This window comes from Petaurus breviceps, unplaced genomic scaffold, assembly GCF_028583685.1.
Source record: "Petaurus breviceps papuanus isolate PSGF00001 unplaced genomic scaffold, PetGlider_PUasm1.0 99, whole genome shotgun sequence".
Taxonomy (NCBI): Eukaryota; Metazoa; Chordata; class Mammalia; order Diprotodontia; family Petauridae; genus Petaurus; species Petaurus breviceps.
Genome location: NW_027187465.1, coordinates 8,053,181 through 8,080,631, shown reverse-complemented (window position 1 = coordinate 8,080,631; position 27,451 = coordinate 8,053,181). Strand labels below are relative to the sequence as shown.

The window sequence follows — 27,451 nt, the reverse complement described above, 5'->3', positions numbered from 1 at the left end:
ACCTAGACCTGGCTTCCCTTTTCTGTCTGCTTTTCCCTGGGTTACTCTATCCAAATTCTCTCTCTCAGATGTACCAGAGACACCTTTGTGCCCCTGTTACTTTATACAGTATCAATAATATTCCTATGTTCTGGGTAGCACAGGCAGCTCAGTACATAGAGTGATGGACTTGGAAGCTGGAAGACCTGAGATCGAATCCTACCTCAGACATATGCTATCTGTGTGACTGAGAAAATGAGTTCTGTGTTCCAAACGAACTGTCACCCCACGACCCACAGAGGCAGCATGGAATAATGTCTAGACCGTGGGACCTAGATTCAGCAAGATCTGGGTTTGAATCCTGCTTTAGACACTTGCTATGCCATCCTAGGCAAGCCACACTAAGTGACCCCTTAGGCCCTTGCCAATTCTACATCTATGACCCCATGAACCAGGTCTCACCCTCACCTTCACCCTTCTAGCTTTGCCCCAGCCACTGGGAACTCTCTGCCTTCACTGGGGATACTGTATTACCCCCATTCAAGGTTTCCTTCACTCCGATGCCCCTCTCCCCCCTCTTCCTGAAATAGTGCTGATGGAGTGAGACAGAGGGGGTTGGGAGGGGAGAGTGATCCCCACTGCTATGCATTGGCCAGCTAGAGACGGTGGAGAGGAGGACTCCCATATGCCCGGCACCTGGGCCCCTTCTATTCAAGTGAAGTCAGATGGAGGGAATTTGGCGGACAGGGCTGCTGGCGCAGCAGGGCAAAATGTGCTGGCTTGGTCATAAAGCTGCCATAAATAGGGGCCTGGGGGAGATCCAGCCCCATCCCTGCTGGTCCATTTTCCCTCTAAGAGGTAACCAAGGCCAGGTTAAGGCAGGGAGGGAAGGAGGAGGGGTGGTGCGACATCTCTCTTTTTGGGGAGGGGGTAATTTAAGGATCCTACTCAGGATTTCGGATTCCTTTTGGGGGGTTATTGTGGGGCAGGAGAACCTGGGAAGGCCATTGGTCCCTTGCCCAAGGCCAGAGCGTGGAAACCTGGTTGGTGTTGGGGGTAGGAGGGTGGTTACCAAGAGAATAACAGTGGCCTGCAGCCCTTAGAATCTTGGCAGGGATGGTCTTCTTTGGAGAGGCCTCATTTGCCTTGAGGCTGAGGCAGCCCCTTCTGGTGGGGGACAGTCGGCAGTGACCCAATTTCTGTGGTTATTTAAGGCCGAAGCCGTCTGTGACCCCACTTTGCCACTGGGAAAGTCTGGGAAAGTGGAACATTTCATTCTGGGGCCCTGAATTCCAGCTGGGAGCTGGGCCAGTCCCAGAGACCTATGAATGGGGAGATTGACTCTCACCACAAAGTCCAGTTTTCTCTGGGGCTTTGACCATCACGCGTCACCCAGTCTTCAGACTTTCCATAATTGTGTCTGTGAGAGTGACCATATGCGCCGCCATGTGTGTGAATGTCTGTGTCTAAGTGTGGGGATCACACACCTGTGTTTAAAGCTCCATGTGTGTGGGGCGCTGCCTTTGGGTGGGCCTGGGCATGAAGCCTTTCTCACTTTGGAAGTGAAAGACTGAAAATGCTTCACTGAATGTGATTTTGAGGGGCCTTCCCAAATCCCAGGCAGTTGGGTCCCTCCTTGCCTCGAAACCACCCAGCTAGGACCCTCAGTTGGCAGCTTTTTTGGTTTTTTTTTGGCTTCTAGACACCTTTGTGACAAGATGATGGAGCAGCAAAGTGTCCCAGAGCAGGCGGCTGCTGGGAAAAGCCATGGAGGCTTGGGGGGCCCCTTCAAGGTACAGTTCGGGACTGGTGAGGGGATGGGTATCCTTGGCCTTAAATTGACCCTGGGCTCTGGGCCACAGAGATGCAGCCAGATGGGATGAAAACTTGGGGTATGTCCTTGCCACAAGCTGAGCCTTCATTTTTATGTTCTCTGTTCTAAGGAACCTCCCAGCTCTGACATCCCCTGTTCTAGGGGCCCTCCCAGCTCTAAGATTCTATGATTTAAATTAAGGAAGCCAGAGTCTGGCACAAGAGGGCAGATCCCAATCCCTGGTTCCACCAAGGGGCCATGTCTGAGGGCTGCCCAGGGCAGCTCAGGCAATTGGGCCCACTTGGGGGCACAAAGCCCAGCATGCCCAGCTGAGCCAGAGCTGCTTGGCCAGCAGAGGGAAGTGCCGGCCTTCTCTTCCAGGTGCCTGCCTGATTGCTGCAGGATTTTCCTGGTGTTTCTGAGAAGCAAAGATCTAGTCAGGGTGGGGGAGAACACAAGCTTGGAGAAAGCCAAAGAGGGACAAGGGCCTTGTTTGGGACCAGTGCTCACGGGGCACTGCTTGTTCCAGGTCTCAGTCTATGAGCTGGAGAACTTTCAGGGAAAGAAGTGTGATTTCTCCATTGAGTGCCCCAACTTGACTGAAAGTCTGCTGGAGAAGGTGGGCTCCATCCAGGTGGAATCTGGCCCGTAAGTGCTGCCTGTACAAAGGGGGCGAGGAGTTGGGTGGGGAAGATTTGCTGCTGTCCAGTGTACAGACAGCCCAAGTGGCCAGACAAAAGAGACCGTGGTACTAACCATCTGCCAGCTGACCTGAGGCCAAGCACTGCATTGGAAGTCTGGGGGTCAGCTTGGAATTCTGACTCTGGTCACTACTAGCTGTGTGATAGTAAGCAAGCATTTGTACCTCTCTGGATCTCAGTTTTGTCACCTGTAAAATGGGGAGATTGTACTAGCTAATTCCTGGGCTTCTATCTAGCTCTGATACTGTGTTCCAAGACCCCTCCCAGCTCTGACATCACCTATTCTCAGGCCCCTCCCAGCCCTGACATCTCCTGTTCTAAGGCCCCTCCCAGCTCTGACATTCCATATTCTAAGGGTTCTCCCAGCTCTGACATTCTGTGTTCTAAGGTTCAGCCCTGCTCTGATCTTCTCTCTTTTAAGGCCCCTCCCAATCCGAACATTCTGTGTTCTTTCTAATAATCTGTCATCCGAGGACACTTTTGATTCTAAAACCTCTCACCCTGCGTTGGCTTCAGTTTCTCTGTCTGTAAATGAGGGATCAGACTCATTGATATCACAGATCTCTTCTGGCTCACGCCTTCTGCCTCTGGGGGATTTTGAAGTTTTGGGGAGTGGGTGGAGCCAGTGCCTCGAGAGCTTGGCCAAAGTCACAGGTCATGTCCCTCCCTCCATCCCCTGGTCAGACAGTTACCTTTTCACAGGGTCCTGCCCAATGTCCTTTCTCTCCCTGGCCTCATTCTGCCCACCCAGCTTCTTGGCCTCCTGCAGCTGAGATCAGACCAGGCTTTCTTATTCCAGATGGTTGGCGTTTGAACGCTGTGCCTTCCGGGGAGAACAGTTTGTCCTAGAAAAGGGGGATTACCCCAGATGGGATGCCTGGTCAAACAGCCATCACAGCGACAGTCTCCTCTCCCTTAGGCCCCTGCACATTGTGAGTATGGTCTTCCTTCTCCCAATGGGGCTGGGGGCTGGGTCTCCCCACTTGGGGAATTCTGGAAAGGACGGGGAAGGTTGTGAGCCAGGCTAGACGGAACCCTGACAAAGCTAAGGTTGCTATAGACTTGATCACTTCTCTAAGGAGTCCCCCTCTCCATGATACTTAGAGGCCCAGCTTAGGAGATAGAGAAACCCTAGCCATGGTTTAGGAAAATTATCAGCCCTGGGTGGGTATTTTCTGACTTTCTCCATCTGTCAATTGGAGCAGGTCAGCTCAATTCAACAAATATTTTTGTTTGCTTTTTCAAGAAGGAATGGGTGATATCTTAACTCCTAATTTATTTTAAAATAATTTTAAAAGATCTTTTTGTTTGTTTTTTGGGGATTTTTTGGAGGCAATTGGGATTAAGTGACTTACCCAGGGTCACACAGCTCCTAAATGTCAGAAGCTGAATTTTAACTCAGGTCCTCCTGACTCTAGGACCAATGCTCTATCCACTGTGCTCCTAAGATCTTTTGTTTCAAAGTCACCTCAGATTTCTCCATGTATCCCTTTTCCTTCCCCTTTCCAGAAAGCTGTCCTTTATAAAAGACATAATCATTTAAAAGACTAAGACAAGAAAGTAATCAACAAAATATATACATATACATATGCATATTTACATACACATACACACACAAACATATATGCACATAAAATCTGGTCATGTGTGCCTGTAATGTTCTAACCCAAGGACCCCCACCCCTTGAAAATAGTGAGTGAAGGTATCTTTTTGTCTTTCTGAGGACAAGCTTTCATCAAATTTCTCTTTATGTTCAGTCCAGGGGCACAAAGATGGGAAAAGTGACCCAAGAAGCTTGTGGCCTCTTAGGAAGGCGGGTGACAAAACTCTAACACTATAGAGGGTGGCAAGGTGAAGTCTTCCAAGGAATCTGAGAAGGGGCGATGGAGATGGGGATGGGGATGGAAGGAGGGAGGCTTTCTGGAAGCAGTGATATCTAAGCTGGGCTGGAAGAAAGGGAGCCTCTTTCAAACACGAGGGAGTAGAGGATATTCTAGTTTGACTAGGGCACAGATTATATAAAGGGGAATAGAATGAGATCTTGGGGAGCTGGATTGGGGAGGGCTTCACTTAATTAGTCTGCAAGCATTTAATAAGTACCTACTGTGCACTGGCCCTGTGCTAAGTACTGGGGACTCAAAGAAGGGTAAAGCCCACAGCCCCTTCCCATAAGGGACGCACGTTCTAGTAAATTAGCCAGTATGGAAGCATTTCTGGGCCAACAAGATATATACAGAGTAAGTGGAGGGTGGGCTTAGGAGGGAAGGTAGGGGCAATGAGAGGTAGCCTTGAAGACAGCAAGATTCGAGCTGAGTATTAAAGGAAACCAGGGAAGCCAGGAAGCCAAAGGAAAGGGGGAGGGCATCGTGGACAAAGATGGAGTGTGTGTGTGCTAGGCTGTGAAGTGGCTAGCATGCCAGGCCTGGAGTCAGAAAGACCTGAGTTCAAAGCTAGCCTCAGACATTTAACAGTTGTGTGACCCTGGTCAAGTCACTTAACCTCAATTTCCTCATGTGTAAAATGGGGATAATAAAACCACCTCCCTCTAAGGGTTGTTGTGAGGAATAATGAAATAATAACTGTAAAATGCTTAGCATGGTGTCTGGCACATAGAGTAGGCACTGTATAGATGTTAGTTATTATTATAATTAAGTAGGTCAATGTAGCTTGAATGAGGAGTTTATACATTTTTCAGGAGCCTCTGAAAGTTTTCAAGGATAGGAGTGTCACAGTCATAAAGACACATTAAGATTATTTGGGTAGCAGTGTGGATAATGGCCCTTCTGGGTTTGCCAGCCTCTAAGCAGACAGCTGACGCCGATTCATTGACCCCTGTCCATCCTGGGTCCACTTTGGCCATGGTAGTGGGTTATGGGAACATGGGAGGATGGTGGGAGTAGAGATGGCTTGACCGATCGCTCTGAGACCTCCTTCTAGGACAGCCCAGAGCACAAAATCCACCTGTTTGAGAATCCAGGGTATGGTGGCCGAAAGATGGAGATTGTGGATGACGACGTTCCCAGTCTCTGGGCTCATGGCTTCCAGGACCGGGTGGCCAGCATCAGGGTCATCAACGGAACGTGAGTACGGAGCCACGCCCTCCCTTCCCCCTTCTTCCTTCTCCATCCCCAGCCTTTGACCCCAAAGGGCACTTCCCACCCTTTGGGCTTCCTTCCACTAGAGTGCATGCATGTAACCTTGTGCAAACTCAGACCCTTCTTCACATTTAAATGGAAATTATAATACTTGCCCTGCCCACTTCACTGAGCAGAATGCTTTGTGAGCCAATGCAACTGTGAGCCATATGTGTCTTTAAAGCCTGATGGTGGGCATATAGCGGGAAGCAATAAAAATAAAAATGAGAATATTATATTATAGCTAGCTTTTACAAAATGCCTCAAAATTCACAATCTCCTTTGATCTTCACAATAGTCCCCTAGGCAGGGTGCTATTGTGACCGTCATTTTATAAATAAGGAAACTGAGGCAAGCAGAGGTTAAGTGACTTGCCCAGGGTCACACAGTTACTAAATGTCTGAGGCAGGATTTAAACTCAAGTGTTGCTGATTCCAGCACTGTCTCTACTACAGGGAAAGGAAGCAAGAATATACTAAATAGCCTACTATGTGCTAAACACTTTACAAATATTATCTCATTTGATCCTCACAATAGCCTTTGGAGGTAGGTGCTATTATCCCCATTTTGCAGTTGGTGAAACTGAGGTAATCCAAGGGGAATTGCCCAGGGTCACATGACTGGTAAGTGTCTGAGGCTGGATTTGAACTTAGGTTTTCCTGACTCCAGGCATACCGACATCACCTAACTACCATCATCCCTGGAATTTCAAGCATTTTCCCCTACCAGCTTGCCTTTTGGTCCAAGCCTGGCCTCCTCCTCATAGGACTAATGCCAATTTCTGTCTCTCCCAACTCTAACAGGTGGGTAGGCTATGAATTTCCTGGCTACCGAGGGCGCCAATATGTCTTCTCGCGGGGAGAGTACTGCCATTGGAATGAGTGGGATGCCAATCAGCCCCAAATCCAGTCCGTCCGGCGCATCCGTGACCGCAAGTGGCACAAACGTGGCTGCTTCCTCAGTAGCTGAAGGAGACCTAAGGCCGCCCGTCCCCCACCCTCCCCAGGCAGCTGGCCCACCAAGAAGAGAAAGCTCTAGGGATTTTCAAAGTGGGGTCCCCCAGCCTGACAGGCTCTTCTCTCCCTCTTGCATCAGAACCTCCTCAATAAATCACTGGGGCTCACAGGTCCCATCACCCTCCACAGCTCGGTTGACTTCATTAAATGAAGAGGGTAACTTTGGTGCTTTTCCCTAGAGAAGCAGGTGGCTGCTGCTAGGTGTGTGGAAGGGAAGGGAAGGGAAGGGAATCTGCTGGTCCTTCCGGTCAGACCTTGGACAGCTCATTTGGTACAGATGCTGGGGTCCTCCCCAAAGCTGTGTTCTGCCATGCAAAAAAAACTCGGTCACCTTGAATCCCGCTCTGACTCAGGTTGGCACAGGGAATAATCATTTATTTCAATCCATTTATGTGCTTTCACTAGCCGCTTCTCTGCCAGCCATATTTACAAGGTGGAGGACACTTCCTTCTCTGTCTCATACCCACATCCACTGCCCTCCCGACCTGGGTAGAGAGGCCCCGAGAGGGTGAGCCCTTGGGTGGGGGACATTCTAGTTTGCCCCCAGACCGAGTCAATCCCATTGACTTCCCCAGTCTACAAGCTTTGCCCCGTGAGGTGCCTGTGCCGCCTGATTCCTCCCTGTTTCCCTCCCTGATGATAACAACCTGTCTGTGTGTGTGGGCAGGCTAAGGAGGTGGGGAACAGAAACTGAAAAGAATATAGTAATTTTCCATCATTTCAAACTGCATATTTTCAAGTACGCATCTGAGAAAGCACGTCAGGCTATTTTTACACTGCAGGGTGATGAGCGGTAGTGGCTCAGGTGGGGTCTGAACCACTAAGGGAGGGAGGGGGCACAGGAAGGCAGGGGGCAGCTCCTCAGACCAGAGGCAGGGAGGGGGAGGGGTGCTCCTTCCTACACAGTCTGGCTTTAATCAATCGATACAGTGCCTACCTGCCAGGCATTGTGCGAGGCCCTGGGTTTACAAATAGAGGCAAATTCAATCTCTCAGCATTGATGAAGGACCAAGTGAGTCAGGTATTGGAGGAGATACGATGTCCGAATAAAATCCAGTGGTTGTCTTTTATTCTTGTGCGGTGTTCAAACACGTACACTGCTAATTATAATACACAATGAGGATATCTGGGAGCACTGTACCAGAGAAGGCTTCATGGAGGCAGCCCCACCAAAGTGGCCTGTAAAGGATGGCTGGGAATATCTTCTCACTCTCCTTCCTGCTCTCCAGGGCCATCTTTCCCCCACCCCATCCTGCACAGGCTAGACCATTCTCATTAAAGAGCCCAGTCCAGCTCCCTTTGAGAGCATAGGCCCAGCAAGAGAAGGCCAGGGTAGAGACCAACCTCAGAGGCTTCCCAGGTACTCCCAGACTTTTTCTTCTTCTTCTTTTTTTTTTTGCAGGGCAATTGGGGTTAAGTGACTTGCCCAAGGTCACATGGCTAGTTTTTGTGTTAAGTGTCTGAGGCTGGATTTGAACTCAGGTCCTCCTGACTCCAGGGCCAGTGCTCTACTCACTTCGTCACCTAGCTGCCCCCATACTCCCAGACTTCTGAATGGTTTTTCTCCCAAGATGAAGAGACTGCATGAAGTGGTCCCTATTTGGGCTTAGCATTATACCCCTATACATTTTCACCTCCCTCCTCTCCCCCACACCCCTGAGGGGAGAAGCAGAAGGGGAATTTCAGCAGGTCCCAAGCTTAGACAAGTCTCTCTCCAACCTGAGCCAGGGAGAACGAGGAGGAGAAGCCAGATTGTTCTAAGGGGAGAGGAAAGACACTTCTGGCACCTCAGAGTGGGTGCTGCGGCTTGAACTTGGCCCTTGGGGCCCAGGTCATTGCCATGAACTCTCCCTGAAGCTTTTCTACCCTCTCCCCAGCTTATGCCTTCAGCTCCAGAAATGGGTGGGGGGAAGAGGAGATATGTTGGGAGTGGGGGGAGGGAGATGTTTTGGAAGATGGGGGGAAGAGATGTTTTAGGGGGTAAGAGGTTCCTGGGGTGGAGGAGGGGGATGTATTAGGGGGCGGGGGAGAGAATTGTTAGGGGGTAAGAGGTTCCTGGGGTGGAGGAGGGGGATGTACTGGAGGGCACTGCTTCTCCCTTCCCTTGGCTCTTTCACTTTGGAGTCCTCCTGACAGACAGTTGCTTAGCAACTCATCTAGTTGTTTCTTTGCCTTTGTTATTCCCCATATCTGAGGGAAGAATAATTCCCAGGCAACAGCTCTGCTTACTCTCTCCTTTAATGAACAATCCCTTCCACAGGCCTTTGATGCTGATCTGAGGGGAGGAAAGAAGGGAAATGGGCAGGTTTCCAAAAGGGGGTTTTTACTTGAGTATTCTGGGGAATCAGAGTCCCAAGGCACAGGAAGCAGGGACCCCATCCCCTCCTGTGCCTCATGATCAAGCCTCTCCATGCCCCACGCAGAGTCGGGGCGCATCTCTTCTCTGCTCAGCCTGGGCCCTTGTAGCTTCTCTCCTCTCACCTGCTGAAATCAATCCATAGGGACTCTTTCTCTAGGGCTTAGAGAGTCCACATCTAATGTCTCTTGTTGCTTTCACATTTTATGTTCTGAAATTCTAGTTCTAACATCCTGTGTTCTAACGTTCCTTCCCATTCTATCAGTCTATATTCTATGTTTTAAAGTCCCTTCTGTCAGTCAATAAACATTTACTAAGCCCCTACCATGTGCCAGACATCATGCTGAGGTTCCAGGATACAAAGGCAAAAGATGGCACCTGCTCTCAAGGAGCTTCAAGTCTCATGGAGGAGATAACCGACAATTGTTCAGACAAGTTCTATACAAGATAATTTGGAGAAAACCAGAAGAGAAGGCACTGGAATTAAGAGGGACAAAGAAAGACTTTGTTAGGAGGTGTGGTTCTAGCTGGGACCTGATGGAAGCCAAGGAAGTGGGGAGGCAGAGATGAGGAGGGAGACAACTCCAAGCAAGAGGGATGCCCAGGGACAATGCCCAGGTGTGTCTTGTTCTTGGAACAGTGAGGAAGCCAGCATCACTGTATAGAAGTGTGCACAGCTGTGTGCAGGTGGGGAGGTGGGGAGTGGGATAATAAGGCAGAAAAAGACTGGAAAGGCAGGTTATGAAGGGCTTTAATAGAGGATTTTATATTCAATCCATTCATTGAGTGGGATGTGTGTGTGTGTGTGTGTGACATAGTCAGACCTGCACTTTAGTAAAATCACTTCATCTGAGCACAGAGAGGGGGGATTGGGAAGAGACTTAACTTGTGGCAGGTAGACCAACCAGTGGGCTGTTGCTGGTGGGAGGTGAGAAACACCTGTATCAAGGCTAAATAAAGAAGGGGGGATATGTGTGAGAGATGTCATGAAGGTAAAATCAAGAAGTCTTGGCAACAGCTAAGATATGGGGTTGGGGTAGAAAGAGTGAAGAGTCTAGCTTTTGAGCCTGCATGACCAGGAGGTTGGAGGTGCTCTCAGCAGAAAGAAGGATATAGAAAGAGATTGTTTAGGGGAAAAGATGTTGAGGTTGGCTTGGGACATGCCAAGTTTAAGATGTCTATGGGACATCTGAATTGTGCTGTCTAATAGGCAATTGGAGATGCAAGACTGGAAGTCAGTAGAGAGGTTAGATTTGAGAATCACGAGCACAGAGATGATATTTGGATTCATAGGAGCCAATAACATCAAGTGAAATGGTATAGAGAGAGAGAAGAGGGTCCAGGACAGAGCATTGGGGAACACTCACCATTAGCAGATAAGATCTCTTTGAAGACCCCACAAAGGAGGCTGAGAAGGTGTGGTTAGATAGGCAGGAAGGGAACCAAGAGAGAGCAATGTTGGGAAAACCTAGAGAGAGGAGACTATCAGAGAGAAGAGGGTGATGAAAAGGGTGATGATGTCAGAGGCTGCAGGAAAGTCAAGAAGGACGTGGATGCATAAAAGGCCACTGGATTTGACAATGAGGAGATCATTGGTAACCTTGGAGAGACCAATTGCAGTTGAATGGTGAGGTCAGAAACCACAGTCTATACTTCTCTGATTCTGAGTGAGAAAAATATATTAATTCTCTAAATCTCCTTAAGTGAGAAGAGGGAAGACAAGGTAAAGGCGACCCAGGTCCTGAGTCCTTCTCCTGATGAGCATCTTTCTCAAGAATGTCCAGGAATTTTTGACTTTTTCCATGTCTGCAATTAGAGATAAGGGTTTGCTTAGGAGATTGCAGTCCAGAGACCTCTGCTAGAGACCAGAACCATGCTGTTCCAATAGGCTATAGACCCTTTCTAGGTGGTGAAGTGTAAGGAAGGATCTGGCAGGATCCACCACCTCTAAGGAAAAGAATAGGCAAGGGAGGAAAATTACTTTGCTTCATAAGTGAAATGCTGCAAAATTTTAGATATTAAGATATTATTACATAAATGTTAATTATAATTTGAAAAAAACAGGATGGGGTCAGGAACAGGGGTCACCCCCAACTCTGAAAACCATAGACTTTGCTCCCCACACCAAATCCTTTTCACCTAACCTTATAGGATTATAGCACGCACAGTGAGGACTGAAGATGTAAGATGCCCTGGTGAATTAGGTACTGGAACCCAAGTAACAGCTATATTCCAGTCATTTTATGAAAACCATTTGCAAAAGATACCGTATCAGCCTTTGCCAGGGCAATGCTTCTGTGTCACCTTAACATTCTCTGAAAAAGTCGTGGGCATCAGCAGGAAGGTGGAGACCATGGTTCTAGTGAGATTAGCATTGGTGGAGGATGAGGAGACCACAGTTTTCTCTTACCCAGAAGAATTTTGCCAGCTTTTGGCACTTTTCAGTGATTTATGGAGGAGGAGTTTGGGGATATGAATCCTCTAGGAGTGCAGGCTTAGCTGGATAATCTAGTGGTCTTTGGGAAGATGTTGGCTAAGCATGAGAAAAGACTGATGTGTATAAGATGAGCAGGAAGATGTTGGTCTGAAGTTGCCACCAGTCGATTTCCAGCTTAGCATAATCTCAGTATAAAATCAGCCAGGTGACTCAGTGGGCAGAGTGCTGGGCTTGAATCAAATCCTTTCTAGCTGTGTAATCTTGGACCAGTCACTTAACATCTATCTACCTCAGTTTCTCCATCTGTAAAATGGGAATAGTAATAGCACCTACCATACAGGGTGTTGTTGTGTGAGTGTCCCAAAAGCCTTAGCACCATGTCTGGCACATAGTAGGCACTTAGTACATGTTTATTGGTTGATTGATTTATTAGTGCAGTCTAAAACTTTAATAACTTAGAACTGCACTAAAACCTTTGGGACACTATTTGTAATATGGTATATCTAGGTGGCACAGTGGATAAAGTGCCAGCCCTTGGAGTCAGGAGGACCTGAGTTCAAATCTGGCCTCAGACACTTACTAGCTGTGTGACCCTGAGCAAGTCACTTAACATCAACAATGTGGCACAGAAACCAAGAAAACTGCTGTGACATGAAGTTGCATTAAGAGGAAATCAATGTATCAACAAGGGTTAATCAAGAGACTATCATGTGCTCATCTTCCTGAGTTCAAATCTGGCCTCAGATACTTAGTAGTTGTTTGACCCTGGGCAAGTTACTGGATCCCATTTGCCTCAGTTCCTTATTTGTAAAATGAGAGAAGGAAATTGTAAACCACTCCAGTATCCAGATTTGCCGAGAAAACCCCGAATGGGGTCATGGAGAGTCAGACATGATGAAAATGAGTCAACAACAACAAAAATTTGTACCATTCTTTGCAAGCCTTAAAACATCATAAAAATGCTAGCTATCAGCTATGAAAGGGCGTCAGCTATGCATTTATTATCTCAACAGAGAGATATAGGCAAGATAGGAGAACCCATCAGTTGCCTTCATCTAAAGAATCTTTGCCCGCTAAAGACTTTTAAAGAGTCGGCAGCTACCACAGAAACTTCCTGAAGAACCATGCTATTGCTACTAAGGTGCTCAATGACCTCCCGTGCCTGGGGAAGTGGTGGAGAAGAGCCAAAAGCAGGGAGGTAAGAAAGATCCATCCAGCCTGATCCCTTTGATGCTATCTGCAGATCAATGGGATAAGGAATGCCAAGAAGCTTTTAAGGATTGTTCGTCCATCTCACTTGGGCACGTTGGCTTAGGGCAATGAGACAAGCTCCTCTTGCTGCACCCTAAGACTTAGGAGCTAAGTCTTGCGTCTAAGCTTGGGACTTAGCTAAGACTTGGGAGCTGTTCTGCCAAGAAAGCAATGGTCACCGGAAGCCCATTGGTCTTGTCGGTAGAATGACATTCATTATCCCATACATAAGTTTAAGTTTGGTGCTGCCCTGGCATGTAGCAACACCAACCAACTGTGCACGGTCTGCTTATGTAGTTGCAGGTGATATGCCCTGTAGACCTGAGTCCTAAGGGGTGGTGACAACTGTAAGGTGTGAAGAACTGCATCCAGCAGAGGGTCTCTATCACATCAAAGTAAAGCTGAGAGTCTGGTACTTCCACCATGGGGCATTCCATCAGTTGATGTGAACCTTGCTGCATTGGACCCATCCTCCTTGCCTCAGTTATCTTTGAATGACTAGCAGTGGTGATGAATGATGAACGATGAAGTCAAGTCAATGAGCCTTTGTTGAGTGCTCAATATATGCAAAGCACTGTGCTAAGCACCGCAGATGCAATATAATAAAAAAAGGAAAACAGCCTCTGCCCTCATGAGGCTTACATTCTAACAAAATAAAGATGACACATAAAAGGGAACTGGAAAGTGGGGTGGAGATATATATGTGTGTGTGTGTGTGTGTGTGTGTGTGTGTGTGTGTGTGTGTGTGTATGCCCAAAACTGAGCAAATGGTCTTCTAGGATTCATGCCCCAGCGCATACCTTACCATTGACAGAATGCCAGAAGTTAAGGCTATACAGTGGAGTCCTGTGCTGGACTGAACCGACACATGGTACCAGGAAGCAGTTGGTACTACTACCCGAGACATTTCCCTCTGTGGCCAAAAGATAACTTTGGACAGTCAGACCAAAGGAGAACACGAGATAGCAAGAAACAAATTCTCATGACCGATGATACTGGCCTGAAATTGCAGAAGATTCTGATAAGAAGTTTTGTGCTTGATGTATTCACAGCAAAATGCTACCAACTCATGATGCACACAGACTATTTAAGTACCAGCAAGTCTTAGAGTTTGTATTCGTGGATTATTTTTTTAATTTCTGAAAGGAGACAGGAAAAGCAAAGGTACAGGGTATACTGGGGAGTTACTTTCCCTACCCTTATCTACACTAGCAGATTGAGTGCCCAAAGTTTGGCTGCTATTTAGCCTTTCAATCTAGGGAGAGTCCTGAGGGGTTCAATGGGCAGGGGGACAATCTTTCTAGTGGTATAGCTCATGAGCCCACACCAATGTGCTTCCCTCCATGATTATTAGTTGATATCAATTAGCCAGCCAGACCTGATCAGCTTTTAGAAAGACATATTTACTAAAGTGGTATAGTAAGACCAGATATATGTGTATAGCCTATATCGGATTGTATGTCCTCTTGGGGAGGGGGGGAAGAGGAAGGGGAAGAATTCGGAACTCAAAATTTTATAGAAATGAATACTGAAAACTAAAAATGAATGAATGAATAAAGAATATATGGATGAGACATTTCCTTTGAAAATCTCAGGCACACTCTCCAACCAGTACCTAAACAGTGCAGGGGAAAGTGGGCTCAAGATTTGAGCACGTGTAACAAAGGGGAAACTCAGTTCCCACAATCTTTGTTCTTGGAATCCTCAAAATGTTCCTCTTAGGTGGGTTGTCCATTGTCTGCTGGGCTCTTTGTAGAGCCTTCAGGCCACTTTCCTTAGTTCATCCAGCTTCTTTGTCTTCTGACTTTTAAGGGAATGTGCCAGAAAGCTGACTGCTGTCCAAAAGCAATTTAAAACAAAAGAAAAAAATCCTTCCGGTTTTTGTCCAGTCGAAACTACAGTAACCAGTGGAAAGGCTTCCTAAGTCTAATAAGTCCCCGCAAAGGCAAAGGCCACCCCATTTATCACAGACTCTTGAAGTACTATCCCAACTCCCACTCACTCTGCTGAGTTAGGTCCCCAGAACATGGGGACTTCTTCCTCTTGGGACTCTAGGATAAATTCTGAGGGATTGAGGGGTAGCCTTCTTCATAAGCCCCCACCAGAGTATTTCCCTTTAAAAGTCTCTGATAAACTCTCCCACAAGTACATAGATTCCAGGAGAAAGTGAGCTCAAGCTTAGAAAGTACATGTGGCAAAGGGTTGTCTCACAGTTCCTGAAGGCCTCAAGATGTTCTCCTTGTGTGCATGGTGCACCCACAGAGAGTGAATTAATATTATTTGCTTTCAATTATTTCTAATAGTCTCATTAAATCCCTTTGTCTCTCTATGTCTCTCTGTCTCTGTCTCTCTGTCTCTGTCTCTCTGTCTCTGTCTCTGTCTCCCTCTGTCTCTCTGTCTCTCTCTCTGTCTCTGTCTCTCTCTCGCTCTCTGTCTCTCTCTCTCTCGCTCTCTGTCTCTCTCTCTCTCTCTCTCTCTCTCTTTCTCTCTTTCTCTTCCTTTTTCCTCCCCCCACCTCTCTCCTTATATATAAACTTTAAGGGAAACCTATCAGAGTAAAAAAACAAAGGAAGGATCCAAGTTAGAAACTGCAGGCTTGAGCTTGATCATGGGTAATAATGTATGGGGGCTGACTTTGCTCACAAAGACTTTTCTTTTCCACCTTGTGGGAAAGAAAGGGAATAAGCTTCCTACAGAACACTGGGGAATAGGAAAAGTGTTGCTCATTCTTTTTTAGCTACCCAGAGAAGGATGAAATAGTCCCTCCCTTTAGGGAGCTTATAATTTACTAGAGAGGAAAAAACAATTTGGCTGAGACTGGATTGATTAATCTTCAGAAACTACAGACTAATGAGAATGGAGACCCCACTACAAGAGGTGGAATCAAGGGGTAAAAAAGAGTTTTAGAGGAGCCCAAGCCGAGTCAGCCGGCATTTATTAAGCACTGAGCTTAATATGCTGGGCATGCTGCTAAGCTCTGTGGAAACAAAGGCCACAAAAAGAAAAATTTCCTGCTGCCAAAGAGTTCTCAATTTAACGGAAGATACAACATGCAAACAACTATATGTGAGCAAGATTTCCATAGGATAAATTGGAAATTAATTTTAGGTGGAAGGCTCCAGCACTACAGGGGCTTGGAGGAGGCTTCTGGCAGAAGGTAAGTTTTTAGCTGGGACCTGAAGGAAGCCAAGGAAGCCTGGGAATGGAGATGAGGAGCGAGGGAATTTCAGGCATCAGGTGCATCCAATGAAAATGCCTGGAGTGTAAGGATGGAGTCTTGTTTTTGGAACAGCTAGGAAGCCAGTTTCACTGGATTGAAGAGGACATGGTGGGGAATTAGGTGTAAAAAGACTAGAAAGATAGGAAAGGGTTGGGCTGATCCCCTAGAGGGCCTTGGGTTGGATAATGCATATGATAGGTGGGGTGGGCACTCAATAGATGGTACCCATTCTGGTCTTAACTGCTCAATAGGACCAGGTACCTCACATGGCCTTCTGTGCGCCTTCATGTTACAGTCCTAAAGTGCTTTTCAGCCCTAACACTCTGCTGGAAGGTCCATGCTAAAGATTCCTTCCAGAGCTGACCTTTTATGGTGCTATGAACAATTTGCTAAATGCTAGAGACATCATGTGGATACTGTGTCATCATTTCCTTTCCATGGGAACTGATGGTGTTTATGGAATGAGTGAATCATTAGCCATCATCAGAATCCCCAAGCACTTTGTTTGTGGTGACTGGTACAGGGATGCCCAAAATTAGGGTTGAAAGGTATGCATATGTGTGTGACTGTGTCCCATACAGTATGATTTCCCCTCGGGCCCATACATCCCCAGGATGTCCCTGTATAGATTGAGTGGAGGGAGTTGGAAAAGGGGAGAGAACACACATTTATTAAGCCCTTACTATGTGATGGGCACAGGGCTAAACTTCACAATTATCTCATTTGGTCCTCATAACAATCCTAGGGGTAGGTGCTATTATTATTCCCTTTATACAGATGAGGAAACAGAGTCAGGCAGAGGTTAAGTGACTTGCACGGGGTTATAGAGTTAGTGAGTGTATGAAGTCTTCCTGATTGCAGATCTAGCACTCTACTCCCTAACTGGGACTTTGGGGATTATTTGATCCACTGCCTTCATTTGAAAAAGAAGGGAACTGATTCTCTGAGAAGGGAGGTGACTAGCCAATGGTCATACAATGAGGCAAGGGCAGAGTCCCAGCCTTCTTAAATACCAGCCAAGGGCTCTGTTTTCTACATTATAAAAGAAGAAATGATGCTATAGCCAGTCAGTCAGCAAATGAGCATGTATTAAGCCCCTACTATATGCCAGGCACTGTGTTGAACTGTAAGAAAGAGGGTCGTGGTGAGGTAACAAGAACTCTTGCTGACTTTGGAGTCAGAAGGATCTGGGTTTGAATCTCAGTTCTGCTACAGACTATTTGTGTGACTTAAGCCAAATCATCTCATTTTTCTGGACCTTAGTTTCCTCTCCTGTAAAATGAGAGGGTCAGCTTCTATTACCTCTCAGGTCCTTCCAGCTGGAAATCTTTAGGTTTTCCTAAAAAGAGGGAAATGGGGGAAGAGTGTGGCGTAGTGGAGAGTGGACCTGGTGCCTAGCCTGGCCATGGGTAAATCTGGCTTTGGGTTCAGATTCTGCTACTCTTTACTCTTTGGTCGGGTCTCTTCTCTTCGTCCCAATTTTTTCTTCTGCCCAATCAGAGAGCTGGGCCAGACGATCTCTATGGGTCCTTCTCTCTCTGTGCTAATGTGCCTCCTTTCTCTGATATTCTCTGTTTCTAGTCTTGACCTGAGTTTTGCGAGACCTCACCCTTGGAGGGCCTGACCCAGGGAGAGTTCAAACTCAGGCTGGGCTCGAACTTGGCAACTCCGACTGACTTGCTCTGCAAAACCAGTCGCGCATCTATTTTCCACCACGAGGTTGCTGGAGATGTGCCCCCAGCCTGTCATGGTAGGCAAATCCCCGGCTCCACAAAGGCTGAGATGGGCTGGACGCCTGCATTGTCCAAAAGAGGGGCTCTGCAGGTTGGCACCCAGAGGGCTGATGCAGGCAAAGCTCTCCTCTTCTTGCCTACGCCCTGGACAATCCGAGCCCGGCCAAATGTGAAAGCTAATGAAATAATCGCACTGAGACACAATGGCCAGTGAGCATCAGCTGAACCGGGTATTCACGGTGGGTTTAATCCGGCATTCTCCATTCGCATCATGCTGGAACGATTTTTGTAACCTATCTTGGCACCAGGCCCCCCCAGGCCAGTATAAATGCCACCTCCCAGCCAGAGGCCTTTCATGGGCAGGAGCGGGTACTGGTATTGCTGGTAAGAGTTTCTCTCTTCTGCTTTTCTCTCATTCTGGTTGCTGGATGGAAAGTCATTGGTCACCATTTCAGAATAGGCCAGAGGTGAAGGGACTCCGGGGGCAGGAGAAAACAGTATGGTGGAGGGGGGAGAGCACTGGATCTGGGATCAGAAGCACTTGGTTCAAATCCTAGCTCAGACACTAACTACATGACCTGGGGTGTGTCACTTTCCCTCTTTCAGCCTGTTTCCTCCTCTCTAAAATAAGAGAATCGGAATAGAAAACTTCCAAATTCCTACCCAATTCTAAAAATCCTATAAGGTTTTTTTGCAGAGGAGGGGACAGGGTAAGGTTTAAAAAAAAATAAAGAAACGAGGTGTTTGCTGCAGATGGGCTGGTTAATGTTCTCAGATCTCTAAGACCCTAACTAACAGGAAGGCTATTATTCATAAATGGGGCCATTGCCAATGGATGGAGAAGGGCTTTGGGAGTAAATCCTGAAGGTCAGCGTCATGAACAGAGGCAGCTAAGTGACAGAGTGGACAAGAGCATTGGATTTGGAATGGGGAAGACCTGAATTCCAATCCTGCCTCAGATACTCACTTAGTGACCCTGGGCATGTCACTTAACCTCTGTTTGACTCAATTGCCTCATCTGTAAGATAATAGCATCTACCTCCCAGGGTTGTTGTGAGGCTCAGGTGACATAACACATCATTTAGCACTCTGTACACCTTACAGGATTAGATAAATTTTATTATTAATATGATTGTGATGATGCCAGTCAGCTGGGTGGGGAAGGAAGGGGACCTCGACTTTGGACTCACTCTCCTGGATTGTTTTAATTTCTTCTCTCATGGTTGCTCCAGATGGCCAATGAGAAAGTGGCTTCTGAAAGGCAGATTTTTGCTTTGAAGTGACTTTGGAGGTATGAGGTAGGGAGTTATGTGAAGATCAGGATAAGAGAAAGACAGCTTCCTTGGAGCAGGGGTCCTTAAGCTTTTGCTAAAGTCTGGCACAGTCTAGGGATCCCTTCTCAGAATGATGCAAAAAGCAAAATACAGAGGATTTCAAAGGAGGCTGGAGGCTAATGAAAAGATGCCATGTTTTTTCCCATAAAAAGTTCATAGACCCCCTACAGTAACCCCCTTCTCTTTGAGAATCTGGGGACCCCAGGTTAGGAACCCTTCCATTAGGGCAATAAAGCTGGCTCCTGAATACTTTTTGAATTTCAACCTCTTTCTGTTTTTTGATCTTCAGGGCAGACTCTATGCACAGTAGGCTCTATGCAGAGGCTGTCTTCCTGACAGGTAGATCTTGAGGGCTGTCCATCCATCAGAACATCCCCACCCCACCCCCCACTGTAGGAAATTTCGCCATTAGAGTCCTAAAGGCCTTCAAGAATGCACTAGGAGGCATAACGACCATTAGTTATCACTGTGGGTAGAGGAAGAACACTGGACCGCTAAGAGGGAGGAAGGCCCAACAAGAACTGGACCTGGAGAGGCATCTGGCTGGGATAGTGAGAAAGAAATAAGAGGGACCAGAGAAAGTAGCAGTTCCCTGGAGGAGATGGAGGAGAGAGGGAAGTTGCATGAGGGAGAAGGGTCCTGGAGAGGGGGGAAGTGAGGAGGCTTGGTTGAAGAAGGAGGAAGGATCCCAAAGTCCAATTCTGCCCTCTCCAATGGCCCCACCGTCTACCCCACAGTTCTAAGAGAGGTTGTTTTGTTGAGTAATGAGTAGGGAACCTAGGGTGGGATGGGTGGTGGATGTCCATTTTACAGATGAGGGAACTGAGGTACATCTGGGATGTGTGAGATTGAACTTCCTGACTCCCAGTCTACTCTCTATGCTGATGCCCATTAAAGTATGGTTTGGCAGCATTCTGCATGCTGCGGATATGAGCTAGCGTGTGATTCAGTGGTGGAAAAAGAGAACAAGATCAGAAGAAACATTAAAAGGGCTTCCCAGAATAAGGAGGTCATAGGCTCACTTTGCCCAGCGCAGGCTCTCTCTGGAACCCTGCGCTCAGGTCTGGGGGCTGGGCAGTGCCCAGAGAAGAGGGCGCTCCCCTATCTGGTGAAGGGCCTCACCTTCGTGGCTTCTCAGGAATGGTCAAAGGAACTGGGCTTGTGTGTTGTGTGGTCGTATCCAGTCCTTCATGACCCCATTTTGGAGTTTTATTGGCAGAGATACTAGAGTGGTTTGCCATTTTCTTCTCCAGCTCATTTTACAGATGAGGAAACCGAGGCAAACAGGGTTAAGTGACTTACCCAGGGTCACACAGTTGGTAAGTGTCTGAGGCCGGATTTGAACTCACATGAAGATGAGTCTTCCTGATTCCAAGCCCAGGACTCTAAGCCCTGGGGTTGTTTAACTTGGGGAGAAGTGCTTATTGTCTTCCAGGTTTTGAAGGTCTGTCACAGGAAAGAGGGATGAGTCTCCTTCAGTTTGAGGGCAGAGCTGGGAGCTGTGGGCTGAAGTGGAAAAGAGACAATTTAAGCTGGACTGCTGGGAAGAATTGCCCCTGAGAGGTCTGGGCTGCCTTGGGAGATAGTAATTCCCCTATCCCTGGAGGTTTCCAAGCAAAGGCTGGGGGACTCATGTCTGGTAGATGGTGGGAAGCATTCTGTTTTTCAGGATTACACCCGATGGCTGCTAAAGTCCTTTTTCAAGTTAAAAAGTATGGGATTCTAGAATCCTGACTTATTGTCGAAAATCTATCCGGGCTGCAAAAATTTGTCCAGATTTTGTTTGTTTGGGGGAGGGGGAGAGGTTCCTAACTGCCTCCTGCTGTTTCTACCTTCTTCAGCTCCCATCCTGAGTGACACCATGGCGTCAGACTACCAGACTCAGTCCTCTAAACCGCAGCCCCTCAACCCCAAGGTTGGTACCTCCTTAAGCATGTTTCTTGGGTCATGATTGCAGCTAACTAACTTTACTGATCTGAGCCTTGGTTTCCTCCTCTAGGAAAAGAGAAGATTGAAATAAATCAGGGGGTCTTAACCTGGTAATTCGTACTAAGGCCTTAATAACTTGTAGACTCAGCAAATGCCAGTGTTGGGCAGGACCTTGCAGCTTATGTAGTTCAGATCTTTTATTTTACAGAGAAGGAAAACTAGGGCCCCCAGAAGGGAAGTGACTTGTTCAAGGTCACACAGCTACTAAGTGGTAGAACCACAGCTGATTGCCCTTACCCAGTTCTCTTTCCACTCCCTGCCTCAGTAGAGAGAGTAGGCAAAGGGAAGAGGACAGGGAGAGAGAAGGCTATTTGATGAGCATTTTCTTTCCACCATTCAGCACTTGAGGGATGTCTTCTGGAAGGCAATGGGGGCCAGGGACAGATTTCCAGGTGGAAAGCTGGACCCTGGTGTGTGTGTGTGTGTGTGTGTGTGTGTACCTATGCATGAGTGCACTCATGTATATTAGTGTGTATTGTATGTGTGCTCACATGCACGTGCCTGCTCAAATTGGGGAGAGGGGGATGGCCTCCAGACAACCCTCTGTGCCACAAACCCTCCATTAGACTCTTCCTTGCAAACAGTTGTGTTCCACCCCTCCCCCTAGCTCCATTCCCCTTTGGCCCCAGTCAGCTGCAGGGCAATTGTCCTCCCATTTTGCTGTGATTAGGTCAGGGGCTACTAGGTTGGTCCAAGGAGCTCATTTTCCCCAATGATTGGGGAGGAAGGCCCAGCTGAGCCTGCAGAGTCAGCCTTGGAGCGGCGGGTAGCGCCCCTCCCCCCTGCCGTTTCTTCAGGAGGATGAGAGTGGGGGCAGCTTTGGAGAAGACCCACTTTCACTGACCACCTCCTCCTCCTCAGACGGTTTTGTTGCTGTTGTTCTTCAACAGCAATTCATGAACCATCCCAGAGGACCAGAGGTCAAGAGCGGGAAAGGACCATAGAGGCCCCTCATTTTACAGATGAGGAAACTGAGTCCCAGGGAGATTATGGGACCATAGAATGAGAGTGGGAAGGGATGGTAGAGGCCTTCATGTCCACCCTGACAGCAGTTTTCTCTTTTCTCTGGTGCCCAGATTGTCATCTTCGAGCAAGAGAACTTCCAGGGCCGCTCCCACGAGCTGAGTGGGCCATGTTCTAACCTAAAGGAGACTGGCATGGAGAAGGCGGCCTCCATCCTCGTGCAGTCAGGACCGTAAGTGTCTCTTGGTCTGGCTCCTCCTGGTATGGCTAGAAACAGCCTTGGGACCAGGACAGGACAAGCCCGGAGGAAAGGGTGAGGGAGGGCAGGGCAGGGCCTTCTGGAGAGCTGAGCCTCTCTATTTGATCCTGTTGTCCCTTATTTAGCATTCATTGCCCTAGGAAGAGAAAGATGAAATATTTTTATTTATATATAATATATATTAAGTTAAATATTAAATTAAATTGAATACTCCTGCCTTCAGGGAGCTCTTACATTCTACTAAGTGGGGATAAAAAGACAATTACATACAAAACTATAATAAAAATGATACTGTGGTAAGAACATAAGAAAGGTCCAGAGTAGTCTGGGAGATCTGAAGGCAATGAGGTCACAAGGAGGGTTACCTGGGGAAGGTGGCACCTGAACTGGCCCTTGGTGAAGAAGGTTTCAGAGGAGATGGCATTCCGGCCCGAAGGAACATTGCATACAAAGGTGCAGAGAGGGGAAAGGCTGAATGTGAACGGTGCCTACAGAGGAAAGTGGAATTAGTGAAGGGAAGGAGTAGATAAAAAAAGCCAGAAGGGTCCATGAGATCCAGGTTGCAGAGTCTTGAATGACAGGTTAAGGAGAGAGAGAGAGAGAAAGGAGAAAGACAGAGACAGAGATATGGAGAGAGCGACACAGAGACAGAGACATAGATACAGAGACACAGAGATGGAGAGACAGACAGACAAAGAGAAAGAGACACAGAGAGAGACAGAGACACACAGAGAGAGACAGAGACACAAAGACAGAGGAAGAGACAGACAAAGAAAGTGATAGACAGAGAGACATGAAGAGATGAGAGACAGAGACACAGATGCACACACACAGAAATAGATGGTAAGGAGGTAGATGATAGATGGACAGATAGATGATAGAGGCTGTCTTCAGTCCTTACTGTGTGCCCGGCACTATGCATGTTATTTGCTAAGTGCACTTTATTTCATATGCACCGGGGAGCCATTGGCAGCCCTGTGTCCTGTGTCCTCAGGTGCCTTCTAGCTCTAACATTCTCTGAATATGATTCTAAAGTTCCTTCCAAACTCTATGAATTTGTGTGCATCAGAAACATTGGGAAGGAATGGTTTCATTCCTCCAAAAAGCTGTATTTTAACTCAAACTAAAGAAACCTTCAGCAAAAAGCCTGGGGCTGGTTGTCTGGTAGAAATCTTTTGTCCAGGGCCCCCTGGGAGCATGGGGAGGCTCCTGAGGTCTCTGTATTTAGTTTTAAGGTTTTAGGTTGAGATAAAGCAGCCTCTGGAAGAAGAGAAGCCTCTCTCTGGGCAGCAGACAGCTGGAAGCTTCCTCTGGAATGCCAAAAAGGAGGATCCATACTGTTCCTGACCCCTGTGATCGAAAGGAGGCCCCTTCCTTTTCCTTCCCAGGACACAGGCAAAAAAAATAGATGAGTACTTGTGAGCCAAGCCAGCCTTCATGACCAGGCCCTGCAGGTCCTGGCTTGGCCTCTTAGCCACTAGACCCTCCAAGATGACAGGAGGGTAACTCTTTCCAGGGCCCAGCTGCAGGTATTGCTGTGGGGATATTTATAGTGTGGCCAGCACTAAATGACAGCAACTCACTGTGGTGCCTGAGACCCTTTTCTTTAGCTAGAAAATAACCCATGGAAAACTTGGGGTTCCTTCTTCCCCCTCCCCCTCCACTCCCCCAATCCCAACCCTGACCCACTGAGCTCGGCCTCCCTTCTTTTCTGCAGAAGCCAGCTAGACTTTAAAGACTACAGAGAATAACAGAACTTGATCCTGCCAGGGCCTTAAGCAGCGAGGCAGCTGGGAGGGTGTAGGAAATGGGTCTTGCTTACAATTCTCGAGTTACTCACTTCTCCTGCCACTTAGAGGCTATCCCCTGACAACACTGTCCACTCACTCCCTGGATTGGCCCCAAGCAGGGACACAGTGCTTGCCTTCCCTCCTGACATTGTCAGGGGTTGCTGGATCTGCATTACTAGGCCTAGAGAAACCCAGGGCCTGCTCTGACTCTCTGGTTTAAAAGATATGGGTAGCTCACATTTCTTTAGGTAGTGCAATGGACAGAGCCTTGGGCATGGAGTCAAGAAGATCTAAGTTCAAATCATAGCTCAGACATTTACCAGAGCAGTGAAACCCTGGGCTAGGGCTTGAACCTCTATTTGCCTCAGTTTCTCCATCTGTAAATTATCCATCTTTCAGGGTGGTTATAGGATAAAACGTGATCATTGTAAAAGAACTTTAAAGTGTTATTTCTAGATGCTAGCTAAAATTATTCAATGGTAGAACCAAATTGAGCCTAGCTTCTGTGACTCCAAATCTATAGTGTTTTCTACTATGCCATGCTGCCTCCTTAGCTCACACCCCTCACTTTTACAAGGGCTGGTGATCTTATCAAAGGAGAATGGGCCTCTTCCTTTGTAGATTTTTAGGCAGTAATAAATTAATTTAATGCTTCACATCCTTTCCAGGCCTTCAGTTCTCTGGTTCTGTGCCATATAAGCTCATCTCCAATCTTTATCATTTTCATCAATTACTTAATCATTAATTGCCAGCAGGAAGGGGCCTTGGAAATCATCCACTTCAACCCCTCATTTGACAGAGGAGGAAACTGAGGCTCTAGGAGTTTCAGTGAACCCCCCCCCCCAAAGACAATGCAGATGGTAAAGCTGGGATTACTAAATCTTCTTTCAGCCTTGCTTTCCGAGAGCTATTAGTTAAGGAATTTCCTTTGGTAAATTAGAGACAGCCGTTCTGGAATTCAAAGAGCAAAGCAGAGGGTCATACATCAAAAAGAGAACCCATCAAAAAGAAGGCCCTTAAAGGAAACTTACTGATTGATTGCTATGAGATTGACTCCTTGGGTTATCTCAGATGACCTTGTTAAGAGCAGAGAGCCCAAAGCCAGAGCCTAAGAAGTGTATCTATCATTGGCAGGCTCCCTCAGCTACCCCAGTGACTACAAGAAAACACAATACAGAGAGTGGAATGGGGGGAGGAGGGAAGCACTCCTAAGATCAGTCTATCTCTAGCACCTAGTTGGGATTGGTCTGGGCCGGGGCTTTCCTGGAAGAAGTGAGGCAGGGAGAACTAACCTGGTGCTTGGCTCTTCTCTGGACATTCACTGGAGGGACCTAGAAGCATCAAGAATCCAAGGCCTAGATGAGAGTTTTCTTAGGAAAAAGTTGGGGGAGACGGGTGTTGATGTGGGACTTGTCTGAGGACCTCTAAGGAGAGAGGCTGCACTGGTGTGGGCTCCCTATCTGTGTTAACTCTGTCTGTCTGTCTGTCTGTCTGTCTGTCTATGGCAGCTGGGTCGGGTACGAACAGGCCAACTGCAAAGGAGAGCAGTTTGTGTTTGAAAAAGGTGAGTACCCTCGATGGGACTCTTGGACCAACAGCCGCCGGACTGATGCGCTCAGCTCACTGAGACCCATCAAAGTGGTGAGTCTCTTGTCCCCTTTCTGCCCCACTAACCTCCTCCTTCAAGACCCAGGACCCCAGGAAGCAACAAGGGGCCGATAACTGGGCCATTTTGTCTCTTCTGACTCTGAGCAGAAGAAATTTGGTTCCGCTTTCCTGCATGTTCCTGGTGTTTCTTTGCCCGGTTGATTATTTCTTATTTATCTTATACTGTATATAGCTTATTTGCATTTAGTTATTTTCATGTTTTCTCTCCTCCCTCTCCACTTAGATTGGAGGCTCCTTGAGGGTAGGGACTACCTTTCACCTCTCTTTGTACCCCTAGAACTTAACACAATGCCTGGCACATAGTAGGAATTTAATAAATGTTTATTGATTGACTCCCCCAGGCTCTGAAAGCTCTTAGATCCTAGCTCCCTGTAACCCTCCCCTTGCAGTAGCCCAGGAATCAGGAAGACACCTCATACTGCTTATACCATTATCTGATGTAATCTTTCAGGTCTGTACATCTTGACCTGTGGGTCCTGTTCTCCCCAGATCTTCCACTTTTTTTGATGAACCTTGAACAAATCACTCTCTGAGTTTCAATTTCTTCACCTGTGAAAGAAAAGGGTCTGACTAGATAACAGGTTCTTCATGTTTTTGTGTCATAGAAACCCTTGCCAAGTTGGTGAAGTCTGGGGACTCTTTCCCAGAGTAACATTGAAAAAAAGTCATAATTGAAAAAAACACCAACTTTCCATTAGAAAACAGAAAAAAAAATAAAGATAACATTTTTTCCCATCTAAATTCCTGGACCCCCTGAAAGATATCCACAGAGCCCAGGTTAAGAAGCACTGGCCTTGATGATCTCAAGGCCCTTTCTTGCTTGGAATCTCAATTCCATGTTCTTCTCTCACAGGATAGCCAGGAGCATAAAATCATCCTTTATGAAAACCCTAACTTCACTGGGAAGAAGATTGAGATCATTGATGATGATGTGCCCAGTTTCCATGCCCATGGCTACCAGGAGAAAGTATCATCTGTGAGGGTACAGAGTGGAACGTGAGTAGCACCCAGGAGTGGGCATCACTGGCACATAGCTGGCAGATGGGTATTTTGCCACTTAGTGGCTGCGTGACTGTACAAATGCCTTTGCCCCTCTGTGGATCAGTCTCCCCATCTGTAAAATGGGAATAATAATCCCTGCCTTAGTCAAAAAGCATTATAAAGCTCCTACTGTATGACAGGAGACACATACTACTCTGTACAAGTAAGCTATAGACAGGCTCAATAATCACAGGGGATAATCACAGAGGGAAGGCATTAGTCGTAAGGGGGGTTGGGAGTGATCAGGAAGATATAATTGGCATGTAAAGGGGGATTAGGAAAGACTTCTTCACAGAGTGACAGAGAAGATTATAAAGGCCATGTAGATGCTCAAAGGTACCCCATGCTACCATTCCTTTAGTCTTTCCCTGGGATCCAGGTTACCTACCTTTGGGAGGTCCAGAGGGAGTCTCAGGTCAGGTGACACTCTCAAGTCCAACAAGTCTGACCCGTGTTATCATTCTCTCTCTCTGCCTTTCGTAGGTGGGTGGGCTACCAGTATCCAGGTTATCGAGGCTTCCAGTACCTATTTGAGAAGGGGGAATACAAGGATAGCAGCGATTTTGGGGCTCCCCACCCCCAGGTTCAGTCTGTAAGGCGCATACGGGATATGCAGTGGCATCAGAGGGGTGCCTTCCACCCAACCAACTAAAGCCCCATCACCCCAGCACCGCCATCATGCAGGGATGAGGACCCATGCCCCTCTCATCACTCCCAGTCCAGGCCACCCTACTGTCCAAGCAAGTGAATAAAGTGTGAACGGCAAA

The 27,451-nt window shown here is 47.4% G+C and overlaps 2 protein-coding genes across 3 annotated transcripts in view; both read left to right on the top strand.

Annotated features, from left to right (window-relative positions):
• GRK3 (G protein-coupled receptor kinase 3) overlaps positions 1 to 27,451 on the top strand; it is a 462,068-nt gene that overhangs the window by 140,265 nt on the left and 294,352 nt on the right. The gene's annotated exons all lie outside the window — the stretch shown is intronic.
• On the top strand, positions 709 to 27,451 carry LOC138156443 (beta-crystallin B2). Of its 2 annotated transcripts, XM_069081763.1 has the most exons (8): positions 2,323 to 2,440; positions 3,293 to 3,425; positions 5,431 to 5,573; positions 20,816 to 20,889; positions 22,040 to 22,158; positions 25,484 to 25,616; positions 26,497 to 26,639; positions 27,168 to 27,451. In XM_069081763.1, the coding sequence occupies exons 2-8, from the start codon at positions 3,367 to 3,369 to the stop codon at positions 27,334 to 27,336; spliced, it is 840 nt and encodes a 279-aa protein (XP_068937864.1). In that variant the 5' UTR covers positions 2,323 to 2,440; positions 3,293 to 3,366; the 3' UTR covers positions 27,337 to 27,451. The 2 variants fall into 2 exon arrangements, with proteins under 2 accessions (XP_068937863.1, XP_068937864.1); XM_069081762.1 differs by lacking the exons at positions 20,816 to 20,889; positions 22,040 to 22,158; positions 25,484 to 25,616; positions 26,497 to 26,639; positions 27,168 to 27,451 and adding exons at positions 709 to 837; positions 1,682 to 1,772; positions 6,431 to 6,771 and having other exon boundaries at positions 2,322 to 2,440.

Coding starts and splice junctions, on each gene's coding strand:
- LOC138156443 (XM_069081763.1), top strand. CDS start 3,367: ATGCCTGGTCAAACAGCCATCACAGCGACAGTCTCCTCTCCCTTAGGC. Junction 20,890..22,039: donor CGCAGCCCCTCAACCCCAAG/GTTGGTACCTCC, acceptor TCTGGTGCCCAG/ATTGTCATCTTCGAGCAAGA. Junction 26,640..27,167: donor GTGAGGGTACAGAGTGGAAC/GTGAGTAGCACC, acceptor TGCCTTTCGTAG/GTGGGTGGGCTACCAGTATC.